General features: G+C 36.8%; 1 protein-coding gene and 1 long non-coding RNA gene across 3 annotated transcripts in view; one reads left to right on the top strand and one right to left on the bottom strand.

Moving 5' to 3' along the window:
• The window catches only part of LOC135214952 (uncharacterized), a 171,059-nt gene that overhangs the window by 136,355 nt on the left and 8,414 nt on the right, over positions 1 to 26,290 (top strand). The gene's annotated exons all lie outside the window — the stretch shown is intronic.
• The window catches only part of LOC135214951 (fibrinogen C domain-containing protein 1-A-like), a 504,902-nt gene continuing 501,518 nt past the window's right edge, over positions 22,907 to 26,290 (bottom strand). Inside the window, exons 12-13 of the mRNA XM_064249444.1 lie at positions 23,832 to 23,956; positions 22,907 to 23,296 (exon numbers count right to left, since the gene is read on the bottom strand). Coding sequence (XP_064105514.1) covers positions 23,165 to 23,296; positions 23,832 to 23,956 — 257 coding nt within the window. The 3' untranslated portion in view covers positions 22,907 to 23,164. The remainder of the gene's footprint in view (positions 23,297 to 23,831; positions 23,957 to 26,290) is intronic.

The raw sequence follows: 26,290 nt of genomic DNA, 5'->3' as shown, positions 1-26,290 counted from the left end.
TTTAAACAGCCACGAATGAAGTAAAGACCAAAGTATCGGTTATCAGATCAAACATATACTACAGCAGTGAATAAGTACACCAGCGAAGCAGCAACTAACTTATTAATATTCTAATATTCCAACACTATCAGAATGGTACCTTCAAAACTCGGGATACACCCTTTATTGTCTTACTGAAGTACTCGTTGCATTAATTCGAGATATAGCTTAATCCCAAGTTCATATCGGCGGTACGTTTTAGTTTTTAAAATTTTTTTAATGATATGCGTATTTCAAAATTACGTATTTGGGAAGATGTACTAAATACGATTTAGTCCCAGATATGTCACGCCATTAGTATTAAAACTGTAACCTAAGTCATAACAGCCATCAGTCAAATAGGGCACCTATTATTATTATTATTTACTATATTTATTATTATTTAGCTTTAGTAAGAATCACTTTTGTGTTCATTATTATTTTTTTTTATTTTTTTATTTTTTTATTTTTTTTTTTTTTTTGCTCTATCACAGTCCTCCAATTCGACTGGGTGGTATTTATAGTGTGGGGTTCCGGGTTGCATCCTGCCTCCTTAGGAGTCCATCACTCTTCTTACTATGTGTGCCGTTTCTAGGATCACACTCTTCTGCATGAGTCCTGGAGCTACTTCAGCCTCTAGTTTTTTCTAGATTCCTTTTCAGGGATTTTGGGATCGTGCCTAGTGCTCCTATGATTATGGGTACGATTTCCACTGGCATATCCCATATCCTTCTTATTTCTATTTTCAGATCTTGATACTTATCCAATTTTCCCTCTCTTTCTCTTCAACTCTGGTGTCCCATGGTATTGCGACATCAATGAGTGATACTTTCTTCTTGACCTTGTCAATCAACGTCACGTCTGGTCTGTTTGCACGTATCACCCTATCCGTTCTGATACCATAGTCCCAGAGGATCTTTGCCTGATCGTTTTCTATCACTCCTTCAGGTTGGTGCTCGTACACTTATTACTGCAAGGTAGCTGATGTTTCTTGCACAGGCTCCAGTGGAGGGCTTTTGCTACTGAATCATGCCTCTTTTTGTACTGGTTCTGTGCAAGTGCCGGGCATTCACTTGCTATGTGGTTTATGGTTTCACTTTTCGTATTGCACTTCCTACATATGGGGAGAGATGTTATTTCCGTCTATCGTACTTTGAACATATCTGGTTCTTAGGGCCTGATCTTGTGCCGCTGTTATCATTCCTTCAGTTTCCTTCTTTAGCTCTCCCCTCTGTAGCCATTGCCAATTGTCATCGCTGGCTAGTTCTTTAGTCTGTCTCATGTATTGTCCATGCATTGGTTTGTTGTGCCAGTCCTCTGTTCTTTCTGTCTTTCTCCTGTCTCTGTATATTTCTGGGTCTTCGTCTGCTTTTATTAGTCCTTCTTCCCATGCACTCTTTAGCCACTCGTCTTCACTGGTTTTCAGATATTGCCCCAGTGCTCTGTTTTCGATGTTGACGCAGTCCTCTATACTTAGTAGTCCTCTCCCTCCTTCCTTTCGTGTTATGTATAGTCTGTCCGTATTTGCTCTTGGGTGTAGTGCTTTGTGTATTGTCATATGTTTCCTGGTTTTCTGATCTATGCTGCGGAGTTCTGCCTTCGTCCATTCCACTATTCCTGTGCTGTATCTGATTACTGGCACTGCCCATGTGTTTATGGCTTTTATCATATTTCCGGCGTTGAGTTTTGACTTGAGTATCGCCTTGAGTCTCTGCATATATTCTTTCCTGATCGTGTCCTTCATCTCTTGGTGTTTTATATCTCCTCCTTCCATTATTCCCAGGTATTTGTATCCTGTCTCATCTATGTGTTTGATGTTGTTCCCATCTGGTAGCTTTATCCCTTCAGTTCTCGTTACTTTGCCTTTTTGTATGTTGACTAAGGCGCATTTTTCTATTCCAAACTCCATCCAGATGTCCTCAGATACAATCCTTACAGTCTGGATTAGGGTATCTATTTCCTTGATGCTCTTACCATACAGCTTGATGTCGTCCATGAACATCAGATGGTTGATTCTGTTGCCTCTTTTCTTGAGTTGGTACCCGACATCCATCTTCTGTAGTACTTTTGTCATGGGAATCATGGCTACTACTATTATTATTATTATTATTATTATTATTATTATTATTATTATTATTATTATTATTTAGCTAGTAAGAATCACAATTGTGTATCCATTCTTCAAGTTCGCTGTTTATATATTTAGATCTATGAGCCATCGCATATCATTACTTACAGATATCGGTAACAGCGAATATAGAACATGAATGATTAATACTAATGCTATTATTACTATTATAATTAATATCACCTGACCCCCTCAACATTAGAAAATTGATCAAGGAACAACAATAGCGCTTCAGTGGCGTGATTGGTATGGTCTTGGCCTGCCACCTCGGTGGCCGCGAGTTCGATTCTCGGGCATTCCATTGAGGTGTGTGAGATGTGTATTTCTGGTGGTAGAAGTTCACTCGACTTGGTCCGGAAGCCACGTAAAGCCGTTGGTCCCGTTGCTGAATGACCACTGGTGGTTCCATGCAGCGTTAAAACACCATACAAACAAACAAATAAAATCAAGGAACAACCTCTCAATGAAAACGTCGCTTTATAGTATAGCATATTCATAAAAAAAAAAATAAATAAATAAATAAATAAATAAAAAAATTTAAAAAAAGAGGCCTTTCTCGACATTGACTATCTACATAGGGCTTTCTCAATCATTAAAAAAAAAAAAAAAAAAAAAAAAAAAAAAAAAAAACCAGCCCTCTCCGACATTGACTATCTACATAGGGCTTTCTCAAAAGCTAGATACTGCAGTGTTTGTGGAGACACTCCCGACCATCATATCAACACTTAGTCTACGGCGCCACTGTTGTTTTTAGTCCAGGCGAAGTCCCTCTCTTGTCTACTGTTTTAGGATGGGTCTGTGCATATCTTTGCGGTCACTTTTTTTTTATATAATTGGATAAATAGCCGAAGTTACATAGGTAGTCTCGTGCGCGCGCGCACACACACACATACGTATATATATGTTTATATATAGTGTTTATGTGCGCGTGCGTTTGCAGGGCGAAATTAGATTTTGTAACCATTCAGTCTGGAGAGAGAGAGAGAGAGAGAGAGAGAGAGAGAGAGAGAGAGAGAGAGAGAGAGAGAGATTCCCATCGAACCTACCGGTTGAGCTGTGAAGAGTGCTCAGAAAAAAAAGAAAAACTGAAAGTGAAATCTTTGAAAGCAAAACAAACCAAATGGCTCAAGCTTTTTCGGGGCGACATCTCTAACGCCAACAAACTCGCACAAACACACAAACACACACACAAACCAACACACACATCGCAGAAGTGATTTTTCATCTGCAAGTCCAAAGTCCACCTTTTACTCGGCCGTCGTTGACAGAAGAAGAAGATGAAAAGTTTGTCCAGAGCGAGAGCGGATGGATGATTTAGCAGTCGTCGTGGGAAGGGAGGCTGGCGCCTGCGACTAATTGGTACCCTCGTCTGATCACCCTCTCTGGCACCTCCGACGTCCATGGCAAGGGCGCAGTCATCAATCCTGTCGACCCCGGGGGCATGGGGGCCACGTCGACATGCCCTCTTTGATGCTGTACAATGTGAATTGTCAACTTGGGCATTCGAGAAATATACATTCTCTCTCTCTCTCTCTCTTTTTAAAGTTGGGGCTACTGATGATGTTTGTTCTGTCGTGAGTTAAGACATTGACGGCGTTTGAGTGAGTTTGTTCTCGCGAAAAATGGTGATATGTGCCTACTGTCTATTTATGTTTTTGTGCGTTGATGTTTTAAAATGATCTTATTAATATGTTTTATCTTATATCCTTAAATCCACGGTAGAAAGGCGAGCGAAAAACTGGGGAATTGGAACAAGGACCTTTCTTAGTTTATTCTACGTCTTCAAGTTTTTTTTTTAAGTTTAATTTTGCATATACATGTCTCGCATTTTACTACTCACTGATATCTGTATCTATTAAATAAATATAGCTAGGAATACGTACAACTAAATGAATAATCAGCGAACTTGAAAAAAAAATGGATAAAAGTTTTATAACTAAAGCAGAAGGAAAAATAACAACATTTTACATTACAGAATGGAAGATTCTACAGCTCTTATGCTTTCCTTTGTAAGTCTCGAGGCTTGTAATGGAATCCACATTTATTCATGGATAGTTGCCAGTCTTATCACTGTATTTCACTTCTCTCTTTTCTTGCAGCATCAGTGATGTTACATATTTATTATTATTATTATTATTATTATTATTATTATTATTATTATTATTATTATTATTATAAATGCCTTTATAAATCACGAAAATTTGGAACGTAGCTTTTGCCTTTATAAATAGATACATATGGCATTGATTGTGAAACTTAGTATGAAAAGTATCTAATAACATTCAGTACATTTATAACCCAGATAATAAAATGGTGATTATCACCCAGAATGAAACTCCCTAACGCGTTTAAGACACTTTTCCTTAAAATACCCAACTTATATTTTGTCCCTCATACGTTAATTATCTATTCACAAAGGACGGATGCGCAGACACGTGTAGTAGTAGTAGTAGTAGTAGTAGTAGTAGTAGTAGTAGTGTACAAGTTAGATCAAAGCCATCATTCACCCAGAGAGGAGTCGGTTTCAAGCCCTAGAGATAGAGAGAGAGAGCGAGTCCTTTAGCGGCCATTATCTCCCGCTGACTTGGCTGGAATAGCAAAGAGGCGTCAGGCGACACAGCCTCGGGTTCCCGAAGCCTTTTAGTATGGCGATGTAATCTGTCAATTACCTCGGCGCTTGGACGGGCCGACTCCCCGGAGCGTTCGATGCCTAATAGATGTTTGCGAATTGAAATAGCAATAGTTTATCCCTGCGTGGATGGATGTGTGTGTCCGTGTGGGCTTGTATCAGCATGTGCACATATGTAGGTACGCGTGTAAACATGCATGAGTGCACACGCTTGGGTAGATTTGTGTGTAATGTGTGTATATATATATATATATATATATATATATATATATATATATATATATATATATATATATATTTATCATAATATATATTTACATAGTATATATTATATATATTTTGTCAGTAACTGTTAATTTGTTTGAAGCTATCACCTTTTAGGGAGAATCTGTGTCTGCCAGAGGCTACGTCGTTTGTTCAACCCCGCATTGTAATTCCGAGGGAGGGTTAATTAAAACCGATCTTCGATCAGGGCTCTGACCAGGGCAATAAAAACCTCATAAAAGTAATTGATAGGCGGCAGCCTAGAGAGAATATATGCGATAAATCAAGGCGTAGATATTTATCGTTAAACTATTAATGAACACCACCGAGCAAAAAAAATAAATAAATAAAAAAAAATAACACGCAATTTGTGAGCATTAGTCTTTGTCACAGGCTGAAATGCTACATGGGCGATTTGAAACTGATAAAATAAAGCACTACAGTGTATTCGATGATTGGTGCACATAATCGCCAATCGGTAAATATGATCAGGAATCTATGGCTTTCGTTCGTAATTTAATAGAAGGTTTACGACGCCGTTCGGAAATCAATAAATGCAATCGGTAATTACCTAATTTAATTAGCGAGCGATATTTATAGGGAAGGATTCCCTCCATTCGATTATAGTGATCAGTGAATGTAAAGATTAATGCAAGCATTTCAAAGGTATTCGGAACGCGAATTCATTAATAGAATTACGTCAATCAATTTGCGCCTGCAATCACTATTTATACTTGGCGATAGATTGGAGTAATGAGCGTTTAGTTAGAACACAATAAATTTCAAAAAGGGGGTATATGTGCCCTTTATATGTACGTCGACGTTTATTAAAGTGATACAATGAAATTATTTGATATTATAGAAATTAGGTTGCAAGTCCAAATTCGAATTTTGTATCATACGTGATCCATTTGTTCACAATTATTATTTTAATATCTTCAACAAAATATGCAACAGCCGAATGATCAAGTGAATATGCATATTACAGTGTATATCTCCTTATTAGAAGCATACACGCGTTTAATCTGTCTTTTCCTAGTATTGAGACTTTTGTATTATTGGTCGTAATTTACTGTAAGAATATGACACGTGGAGTTTTAAATTTTACCCTGTAAAACGTCTTGATATATAATATATATATATATATATATATATATATATATATATATATATATATATATATATATATTGTGTGTATGTATGTATGCGTGTATATGTATACACATACACATACACACGCGTTCTAAGATATGGTGGTTACTAGTAACTCGAACAATAGAAGACGGTTGAAGGAATAAGTACATCTCAGGTAGTCCTTAAAATACATGGATGGTTTCCTGGCACCAGTGAAATGATATTAACCAAAAATTTAATTCCCGGTAACTTTAAAAATTAATACTCCGTTCAAGCTGATTGAATGCTGTTAAACCTTTAATTTTCAGTGCTCTTTACAAGTTTATTTAATGGTAAATAACACCTGATGTATATCTTCCATCGGGCTCTAGAAATCAGGAAATTGTCCTGTTATCTGGTAACGTTGCAAAAGTCTCCCTAAATAGATTTAGTTAAAAAAGTTAAGTATATCAGTAAAATAGGAATTGGGTGTGTTACGCATTTTGCCTTCCGAATTTCGACGGGGTTAGGAATTACCATTAAATGAAATAAAACGATGGCAAACGCTCCACTTCAGTTTTTGCCAGCATTTGGCAAAGTCTGGGAAAACGTCTGCATAGAGTGCCAATTTGCAGGTTAAAAAAAAAAAAAACTCAACCCCTCGTTGACCGACATCATGGTAAGGACGGAGACCACATTTGAACTAATTAGTCTGAACGTTATGAGGACTAAAATTCGTTACGATGACAATTACACGAAAATTCTGAGAATTCAGTTATGGTAAGATCTAATGTCGAAGTTAAAGAATTATAACATCACAAAATTACAGACTGTTAGAGACAGTCATTTTGTCTTGATACATCCTCAGGGCTCTTGATTCTCGGGAGAATTTGACAAGAAGTTTTGCTTAAAACTTGCCTAATGATCAGGGAGAGAGTGACTCGAACCTTTTGGCAACGCGAAGGGTTAAATGGTATCACGTTAGCGAATTCAAGAGTACGTATTATTATAATTATTATCGCTCTCCACACATTCGCTCTCTTCTGGGTCATGGTGTCATCAGTTGTGTTTTGTCTCTTAATTCCACTGTTTATTTTCCCCCAACGCCCACACTCATGCCATTTAGATATATACTCCGTTACTGATACAATAAAAAAAAATTAATAAAAAATTGTCTTGCCAACTGAATAATTCGAATTATTTTTTTTTTTCCGAGACGAAGATAAAACGTAAGATATCGTGGATGCCAAGCTCTTACGTGACATCATAATCTCTCACTCCTCTTGAACAAAAAAAAAAAAATAAAAAAATAAAAATAAAATAAATATATTGCGACAATGACTTTTTCGTGTCTTGGGAGGTGATTGGGGTTGTGGGAAGTGGGGAGGGGATAGGACGCACCATGACAAAAATCTCCTTGGGTGGGTTACTTAAGTAAGTTAATGTTATCTCTGGTTGCAATCTGTTGGGCAGATTGATGGAAGGGTGCAATCTAAGTTCATTAAGGGGTAGATTTCAAAACACCACCCAGCCTTCATTTATCTTGATCAAAAGATGGTTTCGAGTCTTATGAGAGCTCTGTAGGATCGACATGGACGCCATGTTATTGGGAGTTTTTTTTATTTATTTATTTTTTTTTTAATGCCTTTTGGGGCCTTTTTGGTGGGGGTGGGGGTGGGGGTGGTGTGTGGTGAGGGGTGCGTTTTGCTACCCATGTATGCACTGCACGGCCACACGCAATATCCACATTAGGGCGCTAAGTGTTTATGTTGACGAAATTTATTCATTTTCGTATTTATTTATACAGTTTGGTTCGGTGTGTCGTCTCTCCTCTTTGACAAAGATATATAGCACGGGGGGAGGGGGGGTTGGGTGGGGACAGAGGAAAACAGAATTTGAAACGAGTAATATTAATCTGCATAAATATCGTCTGGAGTTGTTCAGTGGGAGATTCGTCGATTCATTGGATTAATTCATTCTTATAATTTTCGTTCACGTATCTATACAGGTGTTGGCCCAAAGCAAAACACGTGTAAGGGCTTTGGGAATGCGGTTTAGTCCTTTCATAATAATAATGGAATACTTTTTTCCTTTTCCTATAAGCTTGCCTTTTCACAGATATGGAATTAAAACGTGAGAAATTTAACTTAATAAATGAGCTAATGGTTCTGTACAGTGTAGATTGTGCTACTTGATGATCAGGTGAAACGGTTGTTATTTAGGAGAAAATGAGTTTACTGTGTCTCACAGGGGCGCCTTTTTTTTTTTTTTTTTTTTCCCCCAGTGAAAAAGACTCTACTCCAAGGGGCAACTTCTTCAACAATTAGTCAGAAGGAGAGAAGATAAAGGTAGGACGAAGCAGCTGCAGTGGTTATAGGAGAGGCGTTTATTTGTGTAGTTTAGAGAAAGTTAGCATTCTTTCAGGGGGAAAAAAATGTTCCATGATATATTAACATTTGCAGAGATGCCACCACAATTGCTTACAATACGTCGCGTGTATTTGCGCATCAGATTTAATTGAGTATCTCGCTACTTGACTAGTCATTGTCAGTGTCCCGTGAGCAACTGGGTCATCATTTTGAGTTTATGAATAGTGGTTCTTAGCCTGAAGGCAATTGCATTCACTTGACTCAGTCAGTTCAAAAGCATCTGACAAGGTGCTCAGATACGACCTTGACCTGAAATTTAAAAGCATGCAGTTTTATTTTTTATTTTTATTTTTTTTCATTTTGCAGTATTCTTATGTAGTTGGTGTTTCGGTTCCGAATGGCATGAGAGAGAGAGAGAGAGAGAGAGAGAGAGAGAGAGAGAGAGATTTTAATGTTAAGATAATGTAGAATGGCTCCAGCTCGCCATCTCTTACATGTATATATATATGTATGTTTATGTATTTAAATATTTATATATATATATATATATATATATATATATATATATATATATATATATATATTTAACGATAATAGTAAGAGATTACTACCTGGAGAGACCCTGTAAAATACCTGTAAATGTGTTCCATCTTGCCAGAGAGAGAGAGAGAGAGAGAGAGAGAGAGAGAGAGAGAGTTTTCTAAGCCAACAGAGGAAAACACTTTTACATCTCTAACTGTCTCTGCAAGAGGAGTCGGTCCCACTCCAGATAAACACCACCATCAAAGAAACCGCAAACAAACAAAAGAGCGAAACAAAAAACAGTGGCACTAAGACCTCCCAGCGCTATCAAAATAAGTTCAACGCAGTTTGTAACTGTCAGGTCATTAATTATTATTATTTGAATAAAGTCATTATTGGCTTAAACTTCTTTTCTCTTAGCGGGGATAATACTTTCTTTGGTTTTTTCTCGGTTTATCAAAATATATAATCACATGAATTGTTTATGAAGGCTCACCATTAGTGCGTCGAAACCCATTAACCACACTAAAACATTTTCCCTTATCTTAAGCCGTCTATGAATTATACAATTATCACCAGGCTCTCTTTATTCTTACTTTCCACATATCTTTTAAACGCTCGCGCGCGTGCACACACACACACACTCACATTATACGTGTATATATATTATATATAAATATATATATATATATATATATATATATAAGTATATATATATATATATATTATATGTGTGTGTGATATTGTTTGTTAATATTACTCGGACGATTCTTACTTAGGTTTTAATTAACATTTTCAACATCAAGACAATCACTGTCCCCTTGCATTGAAGCTCGAGGTGATAAAACGCTCTTACTAAAACAAATGCAAACTAGAGCCCTACTTTCACAATCCTCCCACAGGCTTTTCCCTCCGTATTTATGAATTTTTGCTGCCCCTAATATTCCAACAAGGCACAAAAGACATAATTGAGTTATTGAATTTTTCAGAGCATATATGGACAATAGGGCCAGTAACTGAATATGAAATTAATTATTGCAGCTGTTTCAGTTTTACACTGAAAATAGGCCATAAATGGAAGCTATTTCTATTTCATGAACTTCTGCCTTTTCAAATTGCTCTCACAATATTAAATGTTGCCGGGTACCAATGAGATGAGAGGGACGCTTTCATATGATATTAACAAGGTTTTCTGTTATGTGAAACGCAACACCCTTTCTATGTATGTATGTATATATGTATGTCTGTCTCTGGCTACACACATACACAATTATATATATATATATATATATAGATATATATATATATATATATATATATATATATATATATATATATATATATATATGAAGCGAAGCAAATAAAAGTACCTGAATATATAGAGAAGATTAGTACAATAGGTCTTCTGTGATTACATGGGACTCAATGGTATATTTGCCAGAAACAATGCGTCACTTCTTCCATAGATATACCATAAACTAAGAGCTGTGTCGTGGACCCATGTTGGTTCATCAGAAACAATCACTGGTGGTTCATCATGATGTCTTAAGAGTATAGTACTCCTTGAGATATTGCTGAATGCGCGGCATGGGCATAGGTCACTTAGGTGGGACACAAAGCTATGAAGGATAATTCTTGAATATCCCAATAAGCATGATGGGTTTGATCTCTACAGTCACTGCTGGCAGGTTCCTAATAAAAAGCCCAGATGTGAGTAATATCTACAGAAAGTAGTTCATTCTCAGGATATCCTAGACATACAGAAACTGCGTGATTGAGAACAGCAGTGGTAGAGTAGTAAAATATATGCAGTTGGAAGTGATATGGCCTGTATGTTGGAAATCAGGAATTGGCCATACTCGATCCTTAAATTGGCATGACTCGATCAGATCACTGAGAACACAAGCATCTTCTCGGACAAGGTAGATAAATTTATCGGTTACAATTAAAATGACGGTTCAAATCGTACACACTTTTGCTGCCATAGTCATACATATACCCATTTGAACGATTGCGTGCGATATCTACCGGACATTAAAATATAAATGACATTGTGTTCAGATATTTTTTTTATATTAAACAGAGCATTATTAACAGCGGGTCTTGCTTTTTACATTGAATGCACCTTTTAGGAAGGAAAATAATCATTCATCTGCCACTCATTAATATACTATTGGGTGTCAGTGCACCTGGACATCAGGAAACATCGCTTGTGATCATAGGTGGCAAAGAGCCCCGTCAAGACGGAACCTCGAACCTTGACAACCAACCCACATCTCCTTCAGAGAAGAGTGACAGCCACACTTCGCATATGACCTATGTCACTCTGGGAATACGCATCAGAAAGTGCTCTCAGGTGGACCTGGTGGTGGGCGGGTGGCGGGGGAGGAGGAGATCGTAAGGAAGGGAAGTTTATTATGTAAACAATGCTGGGCGAAGCCGAGGGAACTTGTTTGTTTACTCACATCGATGTTTGTGTACTTGATCCGCGAGTTTGAATATTTTCTTCGGTCGTTTCCTGATGGATTCGTCGAAGATAAAACCTTAATCAGATGTTGGGTTTCTTCTTTCTTTGTCGTTCTTTATTCGCGTGAGTTTGGTTGCCCGTTTGATGTATTCGTTTCTCCTTCCTCCTCGATTCATTCATTGTTTATTCATGTATTCAGCAGTGTATTTCTTTGTTCTCTCCTTAATACAACTGTACACATATGCTTGTTTGTTACTCTGTTGTTCCATTCACCGTTCGTGTCTAATTTTGGCCATACTGGTACGAGTGACGGTTGCTTGTTTACGAGGAGTGTACGTATGTATTAAAAATTGTAAAGTAGCTTTGGGTGTAATATTACCCATACTCCTCAGAGAGAGAGAGAGAGAAAGTAGCCAGTGGTGCATCCATCGCATTGTCTGAAGGCTAGAACAAATTGTTAGCACGTCAATCCACTTTTCTTCCTTTTCCCCTTTGATAAGAAGTATGCGATGATATATTGAGTTGCGCAAGAAATATCATCCGAATGATGTATTCTTCAATTAATGTTCTTTGCTGATTACTGAAGCGAATGTCGCTCGGATGCTTGCTTATTCGTCGTTGCGTTTACTGTTATGACATAGTGGAAGTTGATGTGAGTAACGCGATGAATAAGCGAATGCCGCACCTACCTAAGTTACTTATATTGTACGAAAGGCCTCGCGTACTTATAACGGTGATAAAATCAATGCAACTTGTCTTAGGTCACTGGTCTTTCCTCGACTAGAATACTGTTAACAGGTTATGGATGTCAGTGGCCCCCGTAGGCTGGTTTCATATGAATAGGGTTTGTTTTCTGAATAATAATAATAATAATAATAATAATAATAATAATAATAATAATTTTGTTTATCAAGTGCTTGTTCGGGTTTCGACTCCAATGCTGAATTTTGCGGCAGTTGCATATAATATATATACATATATATATATATATATATATATATATATATATATATATATATATATATATTATATATATATATCGAGCTACAATGTCCTTTAATATCTAATTCGCTCTACGTCGGAATTAATATATTTTCATATATGCTTAACCGAAGGGGAATTTTTTCTCGATAATAGACTTGCCTGGACCGGGGCGCGAACCCACGGAGCCTTTCAAATCCAGGAACGTCAGTGAAGCTTTTACCTACTACACCACCGCAAGAGGTGGTGTAGTAGGTAGAAGCTTCACTGACGTTCCTGGATTTGAAAGTCTCCGTGGGTTCGTGCCCCGGTCCAGGCAAGTCTATTATCAAGAAAAAATTCTCCTTCGGTTAAGCATATATGAAAATATATTAATTCCGAGGTAGGGCGAATTAGATATTAAAGGACATTGTAGCTCGATATATGTATATGAATCACGGAAATATGATTTGACTTTTATATATTATAATATTATTATATATATATATACATATAATAATATGTGGTATTTATATCTAGTATTAATATATTCTAATAATATATAGATAATTATATGTTATATCTAGTATATTATAATTATATATATATAATATATATTATATACATATATATATAAATTATATAATATATATATATATATATAAATGATAGCAACCTATCTGTATATTTTTACTTGTGTAACGGATCGTACTTCCTCACCTCTTGCCTGATCATTAGTGTATACATAATGAGGAGTACGTCAGTCCTATTGGATCTGGATGGTGCATGCCATCCCTATTGCTGAGACGTGCTTTCTCTGCTTCCTTTTATATGCCCTTCATTATAGACAGTATGGGTGAACTAATGCTATCGGTTAGACACGATATTGTTAGTAGGCTACGTATACCTGCAGAGATTATAGGTTTACTAGAAATATTGCTCTCCTGTGTAGATGTAAGGACAAAATCTGAAGGTTTTTCATAGGAAATAGATCGGTGTTGCAGTTTCGTTGTACGCAGTAATGTAATGGCAGCCGTGCTTTGAACCACAGCCAGAAGATCTTCTATTCTACCCATCTTTTACCAGCTTCGTCTCCACTGAGAACTTCCGTTCCCTTTCGAGGTAGTGCGTGGTACTCGTTTCTTAGAGCGATGCTCTTGAAGTTCAAGAAAGAAAGGCAGAGGCAGATTGGCTCAAAGAGCCATGCCTTTAGCCAGAGGTTGTTGGACCTCTTTATTTGCGTATATGTTAATTTCAGTATTATTTTCAATCGCTCCTTTTCATATGTAATCGTCTGCCGTTTTAGTGTAACAGACATTTTGAAAGCGATATATATATATATATATATATATATATATATATATATATATATATATATATATATATATATATATGTGTGTGTGTGTGTGTGTGTGTGTGTGTGTGTGTGTTTTCTCGTTGGTGATAATCCCAAATTTAACCCTTTGGGTTACATCGTGTAAATTGTTAAAATGAGGACGTTTTAAACTGTAATGCAATTTAATTCGTTCAGCGATACAATCTGCATAAGTTACAATGAAGATTAGTAGCCGTCAAATGGCTTCGTGTTACGAGATGCCCAGACATTTTTCCACTGGGAAAAAAATAGTGCATGGAAACTGTATTTTTTTACGTTTTCAATTTTTTTAGCTAAAAGATTTTTTTTGTTTTGTTTTAGCATTTAGCAGCAAGTATAGTAATCATTCATTTTATTTGTTTGATTTATTTATTTCCGGTCATCTTGACTTACTTAGCTTTGAACAGAAATGGACAGCAGACATCCCCTAGATGGTTTTTTTTAGCAAATGAATTTGTTTCCCTCACTGCACCAATGTTTGTTTGGTGTTTACTTTGACGCGCCCCTGCGGTTGTCTCGGAATACCAAGCAGCCTGAATCTCGTTATATGAATCTCTCACCCCCCTCCAACCCCCCTACCTCCCAAGAGCAACTAACATCTCGTTAATCTCCGTTAATCCTCCGAAATCCCTTCGCTTAGCGTTTGTCTTCTTGGGCGAGACGAGCAACAGTTTGGATATCGTGTTCCATTCGGCCAGGCGGCGCTGTCTTTGACAGTCGGAGAGAGAGACGACGGAGAGCTGCTCTGGCCAAGAGTCTCTGCCCTGCCAGATGCTGCGAGGGCTACTGTTGCACCCAATTGCCTCGGGCGTGATAGGACCTCCTCCTCCCATGTGCTTGTCATTACGCCGCTGCTTCTGCTTTCATTTCTGTCAGGGTTGGCAAGAGACATCATACATTTCATGCAGAATTACTGGGCTGATATTGTGCTCGTCATCGACTTCCCATGAGCATCTGAAGAAGGCTTGTGAGGTGTGAGGCTTCGTTCGCGAAAAAGAGTTGAAAGTTGCTTTTCTGTTTTCTAAAGAGGAAACGAGGTTTTTTGCTGATGTAAATCCGATATCGCATCTCCTATAAAGAGACGTTCATGTACTATGCAGTTTCACAAGTGAACTCGGGAAATCTGCTTTGGGGATGAAGAATATGTAAATGAAAAAGCAAATGCTCTTGTTTACAGAAAAATAAGTTTATTTGTTGTTGCTACTGATGAAGTAGTTCTTATCGTCATCCTGGGGCTCGACTTGTTACAGCCCTGATTTTGAATGCGTGTCTTTAATTAGGGGAACCAACGATGGTGTCAGTTTATGCAAAGCTGTTTATCACTTTCACACTCATGTTTAGCTCTGCTCGAGCATAAATGCACTCTGTTGCTTGTGAAGAGACTGTCGTATACGGTTCTGGATGGCTTGAGAATTGATGCATGAAACAGATAGATAGAGAGAGAGAGAGAGAGAGTACTAGGGTATTGGTGAGGACTGAGAAACTAACAATGGGACGACAGGAATATATACTAGGAAAAAGTGCACACATATTTGCGTGCTACCGTCACGATCATTATTGTAATAGTTCTTCATTACGCCACTAATTTAATCAGTCAGTCTCCCTTCGATAATGGAAACAAGCATCGTTAAAGAGTTATACAATTATCCTCTTATTTATTTATTTTTTCAAGGAGAAATATAGCATTCTGCAGGCCGGACATGCTCAAGAACAGAAGTTTGGATCAAAACACAGGTCCTTGACTTTTTTAAAAAAGGGTCAAACATACCGACAGAAGGCAGAAGCTTTTCAGAGGAATGGTTGTGAATTTTGAGATCAAAACGTGTCCATTTCTCTCTTGTCCAAATACCTTGTCATATTTGTTTTTCATAATGATTCTCTTGACTGTCTGAAACATTTCCTTTGGTACAAAAGCTGCTGCAATACAGAAAAGTAATTATTAGTTGTTCATGGGTTGTTCCAGCGAGACTGCTTCAATTCCCTGTGTATTTTCTATTTCAGTCTGTAAACGAAGGGTATATTGTTTGGAAGCCGGAAAAACGATACAGCACATCGTTGATTTTCTCTTTCTTCATCCTGTTAGTATCGTTGTGTGCTAAAGTGGCTTTTTTTTTCCAAAATATTAATTTCTCCACCCGAGGGACTACATATTTGGGAATTTCGTTGAGTTGCTTTTATAACCTATGAGCAGACAGTGTTGACGTTTCTTTATTCTTTAGGTTTTAGTTTGGTATTTGTGTCAACAATAGTAGCACTTTGGTGCGCAGCGTTATTTATGCTGCTGCTTTTTATATACCGTAATGCAGCGGGTGGATTGTCAATTAACATTTAAAAAATTAAACGAACTGTGTTTCTAGAGTTTATTATTAAACGAGGCGTATGTTTCCCGAAGAGTTTAGTAGAACCACGTTTACGACTACCTGTTTGGTGTAATTTGTCTAATATTATACCTGGTTCGAGCAGAATTGATCGTTGCCGAAGATAAATAATATAGTGATTGTTGTTGTTTATGTTGGAATCGGTTCCAGTTCGTGCTTCTATTTACGAGCCAATTCCATGAGAATGTCGATCTTAACGGAAAAAATTGTCAATTCAGTCCATTCAAATCCTTCACTTCAATCTGTATTAGGTTTATCATGCCTCTGCTCATTGTCACAGAAATTTATTCAGATTATTATCGTAACATTCTGTCTAGGCAATACACTTCCCGCTTTCTCGATTATATTGGAACTGGAATATAAGATTAGGCCAAAGGCCAGTGCTACGACCTAAGTTATGTGGTCATTCTCCGCTGAAAATAATGAAACAATTGTTAGGAGAGTGGAAAGTATGATGAAAAAGACTATGAACGGAAGTACACTTGAAAGGGGTAGCAGGTAGGGGGCGGAGGGACTCTACAAAGAACCTTAAGTAATTCCTGCACCGCGTGAGGTTTCTCGATTATATTCTTTATTAATTACTTCTGTATTGCTCACGCAAATGGCCTCATATTTATACTTGCGTTTATATTCCAGGTCCCTCTCTCCTACGCAAATTTTCTTCTCCAATTTAAGAATCACGTAATGCTTGGCATGCCAAAGGTGAAAAAAGTCCCGAGGATATATTTTGAGATATGTTTAAACGCTAGAAATCTGTAAAAGGACAAAGAAACAAGCTTCATTTACCTCTAACATTTATTTATTCCTTTTTTAGCCTTACAGTAAAGAAATACTTAAAGGTCGTCCCGAGCTTAAAAATAATATCACATGAAAGCATTAATTTTATTATTTTTGTGTCATTTGTCATCATTGATTGTGGTGAAGTGCGGCACAAGAATCTTACTTCTCTTTCCAAGAAGTAGCTATTATTTGCTCTCGGTTCTATGATTCCGATAATGGATTATATACTTTGTTCACATATCCACCTAAATACAAACTATATATATATATATATATATATATATATATATATATATATATATATATATATATATATATATAGAGCTTATATATAATCAATGTATCTATAAATATAAAGGGTTTTAATCATATGGAACAAAATGCAATACATGAAATTTACGTTGACAATTTCTGTCGGAATATTTACTATATGATGGCATGGTTTACAGCTGAAAAAAAAATCAATTCATTGCAGTTCGCGTCCTTCACCATGCAATCTATGATGACAAAACTAACAAAAGTGAAATAAATCTAAACGATATAATCTGAAATACCTAACGTATCGTCAATGAACTATCGGAGTAGAGACTTAAAACCTAGAACTTAAAGCTTAAATAAGAAAATACGCGGTTGCCAGAGTGGATTTTATTTGTAGGTCTCGTAAAAGCCCTCAGTGTTAATAGACTCATTAGATCAAAGTGAAAGATTCGACAAATGAAGATTGGGTAATAACTAGTTAATCTAGTGTCTAACTACTCCCCTTTTCCCTTGAGAACGAAGAAATAGGGTTATTCGTATTACAAAATCATTTATTCATCAACTTAAACGTGTCTTTTTACAACATGGCAGTTTCCTGGTGTTGACCGAAACACATTACTAAAGATTCTCATTCATTCATGTTTACCAGTAATTTCAATAACCAGGCATGAATAAGTTTAACAGTACTACCATATTACAATATTCGACGTTTTTCTGACATTTACGGTTCTAGCAATAAGTACAAAGTTCACGTCGAAGCTGAGAAAGATTTTCACACAATGTTCGAAATGTTGAAATTCAACCATCCCAATGAACTGGCTTTCAATAGGACCCACCCTTTCTTCGAATTTTGTCTACTTAGTGCGATGAAGAGAAAAAATTCTAAGTAATTTTTTCTTTTCCTTTTTTTTACCAACAAAGTCTCATGACTTGGGAAAGCGATGTTAAGATGATCAAAATAACGACAAGTCTAAAAAGTGTATCCAAATTGAAACTCGAGATGGATTTGGAAATTATCTCCTGGCGTAGCGAAAGCGTATGCAATTCAGGAACACCAGCGCGATGTTTCTTCACCCAGTGACATATTTGTCAACAATGTCCTCCTTTATAGCACGCCGCCCCTGATCCCGTTACTCTCCTGGTACTGCAAAGGCGCTGTAAAAGCGAGGATGCAAGTTCTTGAAAGAGAGAATGAACGAGATTAACATAATGAGGCCATCCACTACTCAAATCTAAGAGCCCGCACTGGTCAGCGCCGATGGCGGGTTGATCGTTTCGACCAGATACCGCTGTACGTTGTAGACACTGGCCGTCTGTGCTAGTTTCATGACCAGGCGCATTTGCTTAAAAAATGACGGTGAAAGCAGATTTAGAAAATTGGTAAAACGGGAAAAAATTATTTGGGTGGGTCCAGACAATGCCAAATTAAGTCCAACGTTATCAGGAATAAGAAATTCGATCGGTATTAAAGCGTGAATGCAACGTATATTTTTTTGTTTTAGTTTTAGAACGCCCGTGTGATTTGATGTTTTGATACCGGGATACCGAAACTCGAGTAGCACACTATTTGTGGACGACACATGCGTTCGCAGCAGCAGCAGCAGCCGGTGTTGACCAAAATCCTTTGAATGGAACCACATCCTCGTTTAAGGACTTTGCCGACCAAACTGTGGTCCGTGCAAAGGGAATACCATCGGCCACCCAGCGAGCCACTTCAGTAACAGCTGTTGTTTTGTTGGCTGGAGCAACTTGGCTAAGCTGTGAAGTGAAGCACGTGCTTTTGTTTTCGGTATAATGCTTGAATCACACTTAGACATTAATTTTAAGAAAATATCATATTGTACACTATATATATAGTATTGTAAATCACTATTATTTTTGGCCAGTTGTTTTAGTGAACCATCATCAAAAACTTGTGTGTGTCTCTTCCAGTCAATCTTTCTGTGCGTTTTTAATCTGTAAATGTTATTTTTCCTAATTCCGCTCCAGATTTTGTATGAAATATCTATCTATCTATCTACAGTTTTATTTATCTGTTCCTCTTTCTACCTAATGCTACCATAATAATTGACGCAGCAAAAAAAAGGACTATTTAACAGTTAAGAAAAACAAAGGATTAATCAGATTAAGGTTAGAAACTAGTAATTCGAAGCCCATAGAATAATATGTCGTCCCAAACCGGGGAGGTCGATAAGTCGCTTTATCATTTTTATTCCAAACAGGAACGTCAAGAGTCTGGCCAAAATTTATATATATATATATAATATATATATATATATATATATATATATATATATATATATATATATATATATATATATATATATATAAATTAGTGTGTTTATAATTACGTTCTGTCTCGTCTTGGCGTTCAAACGCAGAGTCCGCTATATTCTTCTTCAATATCACCTCACTGTTTTTGTTAGACTGCGCGTACAGCGAAATGATATACGAAAGAAGGCTTATTTATTGTTAGAGATCTCACGAAATTAATCAGCAGCCAGTCCATCGTCAAAGGAAATATATTTATACTATTTGTATAAGAAATTACAAAATATTTAAAAAAATGAGGGAAAATCATAGCATACAATTTTCTTTAAAACAATGAAATGTGGTTCCTGTGGTGATACGTGATCGTCGAGTCTTAAAACGAGAGGAAAATCGTTAGGAACCTTTTCCTTTAGAAATAAGAAGTTTTAATAACTATTCAATGAATCATAAATTTTCACAATAAGGAAATTATTTCGAATCATTTTCTTTACAAAGGAAAATGTTCTAATAATTGTAGAGAATTAAATAAGACCAATTCGATCGTAAATGAAAACGAGAAGACTTGAGACACACCCCAACACTTCGTCTAACTTTACAGTAGGCCTAAAAAGCTTTCCGCATCACGTAAGCTACAAAATCGTAAAAGGGAGTTTTATTTTTTTTATACCAAGGCATTTATTTGTTTATATAGTTTTGTTACTTCTAGTGTTCCTTCTCTGCTCGGCTTCTGGTGCAATGCGGTGCTTGGAGGGTCCAGTCCCTGCTATATGCTCGGGTTCTCATTGAAAGAAGCTTAATTACAAAGCAGATACACGTTCATTCAATCGCTTTTTTCTCTCTCTCTCTCACACACAAACGGTCGTCTCGAAAGCCTCTCTGCAGCAGGTTATGGTCGAGTCCTCTTGTCTAGGTCACCCTTCCGGTGACATTCCATTCTCATCATCAATCATCGTCCTTTACTGAAGCGGAAAAGGACATGAAACTCTTCCTCACAGTTGTCTTGAGTGTGTCGAGGTTTCCATTTACCGAATGATTCCCCTCCCCCACGCCCCCCTTTCCCTTCCCTCCGCCACGAGTGATGACCTTCCCAGCTTCCTTTTCCTCTTGGATAAAAAAAAAATTAATAAAATACGTTTATAAACTATCCACGTCCTTCGCCTGCAAGACGCCACTTTTGTTTTTCAAATGACCCCACACCGCCCCCTTTTCCAGTCTTGGCTTCAATACGCCCATGTTAGTCTTAACGTTAGTTTTCATACAGGCACGAGACTATCACGATGCCTTCTTATTTATGATTCTTGAATATCTCCATCTTCTTCATTCATACCATTTGCCGACGGCCGTTTGAAGCTAATCTTGTTCTTACGCGTACTAGACGTAGGGAACATTAACTGGTTTAATATTCACAACATACAAATGATAAACATCACTTTCTAGAAGAAGTACTTTTTCACTATATATATATATATATGCAAGAGTATACATACGCATTTATACGCGTACATACAGCACATATACATAAACACACACGTATGAACTAATATTTATGTGCATGAAGTACATACATGTTAAACCTATACACATGCACTTCTGACTAAAGACATACACGAAAGGCATATGAAAGTAACGCCAAGGAAGAAGGAAAATATCTCACTCAGTTAACCCATTAGGTCGATAGGTTGTGCTCAAGACAATGTAGAAACTGATTACAGGCAGAATTCACTCGTACACAGGTTTTCATTTATTGTGAAAAATTGATTTTGTTTCTTAACCGACCACCTTCCTCTCTGCGATTGCGTGGAATTGACGTTACCTACAGAGCGGAGGTGGTTGAAGCTCTTCACTTAAGTGTGGCGGGATCGTCTTTAGTATTTCTTGTTCGGAAGTGAATGATTCATGAACTTCTGCGCGACCGGCAGCAGGGTGATGACAGATATCTGCGCACAGCCAACGCCTCTATAAGATTGAAATAAGGTATTATGATATGCATCGCCTACAGAATTGCTCTTATTGTTTTATTTTTGTTTAAACCCGGCCGCACAAAATGACTTAAGTAGATGAATTTATCACAAACAGTTCGCATTATCCTTTTCAATTCTTGTGGAGTGACATTTGCTGTTCACCCTTCTTGTGTTAACAATGTGATACAAGCGTTTATCAAATCTTGTGCCTAAACATTTTTGCAGTCTATTTCTATAAAAGTTTATTAAAAATCTCGGCGGGCGTTTCGCGCACGCCAGTAGAATAACTATCTCGAACATTACTGATCATAATATTGCGGGAAATAGGTCCAGAATAAATCATTTCCCTGTCGGAGTGCTTTATATATAAACTCCTGATAAGTTTTTAGAGAAGGACAATCTTTTGACGTGAACTATACGGCCCGCCTCTCCTCTTTAAAAGTCCGAGTGTCAAAATGAAAGCATTTATGTTCTATTTACATATAGATATACAATCTTTTTTGTTGCTTGATCTGCAATACAACCTTTCTTTTTTTCTTAAGTATTAATCTTGCCCTGAAGCAGCTTGTGTTACGCGAACGAAATCCTAACTTGAATTGAATTATTACACTAAATTTTTGATTCACGAGGTAAATTCGAAATACTATTGAACGGAATTACCAAGAGTTAAAAAAGTGTAGGTAAATTATTCTGCATTTTCGTTCTTCGGGTCAAATGAGACGATCTTGCAGGTAATAGCAGATACTAGGAAAATCATTTTTCCATAGTAGAATTTTGAAACTGCAACTATAAATAATTTCTCAAAGGGAACTTTTGAAAGTATAACTTGAATTATTTTGCCAATATACTTCCCTCGTTCAAGTAGTCAAGATGGAGAAATACAGTAGGGCTTAGGCATGAAAGAAAAAACTCAGAGCAGTAAGTTATGAATGAGGCTGCCACTTGAATACGATGGCCCATCCAAAATCTGACACCTCCAAGTTAGCTCCTTCACAATCCTCGGTTGGGAGATGTTTTGTAATTATACTGCGCTAGGATGTGGGAACTACACCTTACGTTTTAATTTGTTTAACCTAACAGTTAATGATATGATCCAGTTACTTACAGTTATTATAGTGCAAGATCTCTAAAAGTCCCTACTGTACAACACTTTTCCGCTCGTTTCTGACGAGGGATCAGCGTCATCTTTTAGTAATTACAAAATGACGTCTAGGTGAAGATATAACTATTCAGTCTGTACTCTAGAAGATGCCATTTCGCCCCGTCTGTCAATCAACACGGCCATATTTCCGGTAATAGTTATTCCCTGATTATAGAATTTTCGTAAAACCTTTACTTACATTAACAACGTTATTTAAATCATTAAAACTTATCCATATGAAAGAATTTAAACTTGCGCTTTGCGTTTGTGCCTTTCTTTTAACTATGTCGAGAACGCAGAATAGCTTTTACCGCATTCTCTCTTAGCACAATAAACTTAATTTTTCTATATTAAAAGAATTAAACAGATATGTTTAAGTATGGTGCCTATACCAAATCCTTTGGTGTAGTTCACTTGATGCAGTTTCTGTTCGTTGGCAATCTTAGTTCAAAAAATGATATGCATGGTCCAATCTATCTGATAGGCACCGCTGACAAGCGCTTTTTTTCTTCTTTCTTTCCGAGGGATGATTATATGTTGGTACGCCTGATCATCATCCTCGAGAACTTGAGGGAGTAATTGTGGCCTCTGAACGCCATCCAGTTGATGCCGTCTCCGTAACTCTTATGGCGTCCGTGGTGGTATCGTCCGTTCAGGTGGGACTGCGGGAAGATAGAAAAAAAATAAATAATAAAAAAAATGCTAGTCAATACATTAAAAATGCTTACTTTTATAATTATGTGGTAATCAATACATTAAAAATGCTTGCTTTTATAATTCTGAACTACATCTCTCATTGCTTCAGGATTTTTTTGGCGGTAGACTTTATACTTTATCCAACACCCCCCCCCAACTTTTTTTTTCTTTCTTTTTTCTTTTTTCCTCCGTTTGACAAAGGAGGCACAATCAAGCTTAATTTTCACAAGTAAAGTCATCACATTAATATTAAAATTAAAGTTATAATCCTTTGCTCTAAACATCAATGCTTAATCTTTCCCACTAAGTTACAAACAAAAAAAATATCCTATACCAAGCAGCTGATCATACAAATAAAAATGCAAGAACAAACCACAAAAGCTTAAAAGAACCGCTAAATAACCACTTCCTATGCCTCAGCTATGCCACACTCCCTCTAATGCTAAACGAACAAACATAACCCAGGAACAACAAAGCGCAATAGTAATAATTTGGACTTACTTCGTGGCAGGCGGTAAACCACCAGGCACCGTGGAAGGTCCTGGCACAGTGCCCTCGAGGGTTGAAGTCGTTATCTCTGTCCCTTGTGCTGAACGGAGCCCCTTGGTGATACTTAAGGGAGTTACCTGCGAGGGACACCAGATACAAAATTAATTCCTGAAATGATGGAGAGAGAGAGAGAGAGAGAGAGAGAGAGAGGCGAAACATAATGACGATGCACTTTTATTCTAATTAGAGCAATCAGCTCTCAAAAATCATAATTACATACGAACACAGAATTTGAAACTAAACACTGTAATGCTTTACGGGAGCATTTTACAAATACGGCCAACAAATCTTTACCGGTTTTCAATTTTGTAAACAAAATTTTAAGTGTGTCACCAATATCGTACAAAAATAATCCTAATGCCGTTTACGGAACATGGTTCATTTCTGTACGATACTGGTAACGTTCAGATAATTTTTTTTTTGTTTCATTTGAGATTATTATTTTGAACGAATGTGGTTCTAAACCACGTATAAACGTATCTGCGTTTAGGGAACTTTACATTATCATTTGGGAACAGGTTTTCATCTGTGATACTGGTCATAATTCCATTAAGGATTAAGAAATGAAGTTGTTTGGCCTGTTACGGTATATCTCGTGAAACACGTATAAGATCAAGTTGGGTTAGGGATGACTAACGCTCTTGAGAAGGATACAAACTTGAGGTAGTCCAGAGGCTTCAGATTGTTTTAGATGTGTGGTGAGTGGTTTCGACGTAAACTTGATGTAGGGGGCCTTACATTTAATTAAATCTACTATATATGATTTTATTAAATTACGATATATGTGCACCACGTCATGATGTTGATTTTGGTCAGCTGTCTTCACGAAAAAAAAATTAAATGAAAGGCATGCAATCAACTGGAAAGTTACGAGGAAGCGGGAAGGCCAGTAAAATTCATTAAAAACTGCCCACTTTCTGAAGCTGCGTAGGTTGTAGGTGCATTTGGCACTAATATATGCATTCCAGCTATATAATTCGTACCCTGAGTAGAGGCATAATAAAAATCTAGGAATAAAAAAAAAAGATATTCACGAAGACATTTCAGGAAACCCAGAGGATGTGCTATTGCCATTCCTAGATTATACCCCACGCTGTTTCAGAGATTTACAGTTGATCATAAATCATGATTCAAATTTGCATAGGATGAGGTATATCATATAGTTGTCTCTTTTAAGCGTGGGCATCGTTCAGGAAGAAATATATAGGAATGGAGATGTGCATGTGTGCGAAAACTGGCTTAACAATGTTCCTCGTTATCTTGATTTTATTCATTGTTGTTCATAAAGGAGACAAATCAAACACGTAAAGCACTAACAGGTTAAATTGTCAAACCCAGTTATGAGAAGTTTTTTTCAACAACCCCAACTTCGATTTAATTTATTCATTTGATCGATGCAATGAAAAATTATTTTAAGACTCAATTGGTTGCTGCTTTGCAGGGACATACTGCTGACTCTGAAATCTCTGTCATCAGCTTATAAATACCCTAATGATGTGTTGGTTACTTATGGGATCCTAATAACAACAGTAGTATTTTATCATAGACTGAATTAATGTATGTACAAGCATAATGAACGATTGTAGATTCTTATTCTATATCCTGATTAAGGGATCCTTCTTGTTCAGCGTAAATCAATTCAAAATCTTTGACATTTTAACACTCTGTTATTTTAAAAGTTGCAGTAAAATAAAGCTCTACCACAGGAGTCATTATGGTTAGATATTTCTCAAGTAATGACAGTATCTTTGTGTTGACCTTTGGCATTTCCTCGTAAAAATAATAATTTTAACTATGCAATATCTTATTCTACTAATTCCTAATACCTCTCGTTGCTTTATAAAGTTAGAACTCACGCTTGTCACTATCCTAAGCTGCTTTCCAAAGCCCTAAAGCCGATCCGATTTGTAAAATTCCGAAAAGACTTCAAGAATCGGTGTTAAAATGAAAAACGTTATTCGTTCAGGCTTTCAACTTCAGTGCTTTTGTCTACGAATAGCTGTATCAACAGACTGCTTTTATCGGCTCCACCATTAATCCCAAATAGCAAGTATCCGCTACAAAATACAGAGAATCAGGATTAATAGTCAAAAGCACTTTAAAGCCACACTTTACACATTCATGATAACAAAAGACAACAAGTTTTTATTCAGAAAGGAATTTTTTAAATTCGATCAATTAGAACTTCAGTAAAGTATAAACAACACTGGGATTAAACATTTACTGAAATTATATATTTTTTTTGAGCTGACGATAAATATCCACAACCGATATTATTAAAGCTAATCTTGAGTGGCTGTAAGTTCATGCTGCTCACTACTCGTCAAGTCGACGATTCATTAGCATCTGCCAATCGAAACCCTGGCAGAATCTTTAATTATATCTGTCTAGGTTAAAAAATTTGCCAACTG

This window comes from Macrobrachium nipponense, chromosome 46 (assembly GCF_015104395.2).
Source record: "Macrobrachium nipponense isolate FS-2020 chromosome 46, ASM1510439v2, whole genome shotgun sequence".
Classification (NCBI taxonomy): domain Eukaryota; kingdom Metazoa; phylum Arthropoda; class Malacostraca; order Decapoda; family Palaemonidae; genus Macrobrachium; species Macrobrachium nipponense.
This window is presented reverse-complemented; position numbering and strand designations above follow the sequence as displayed.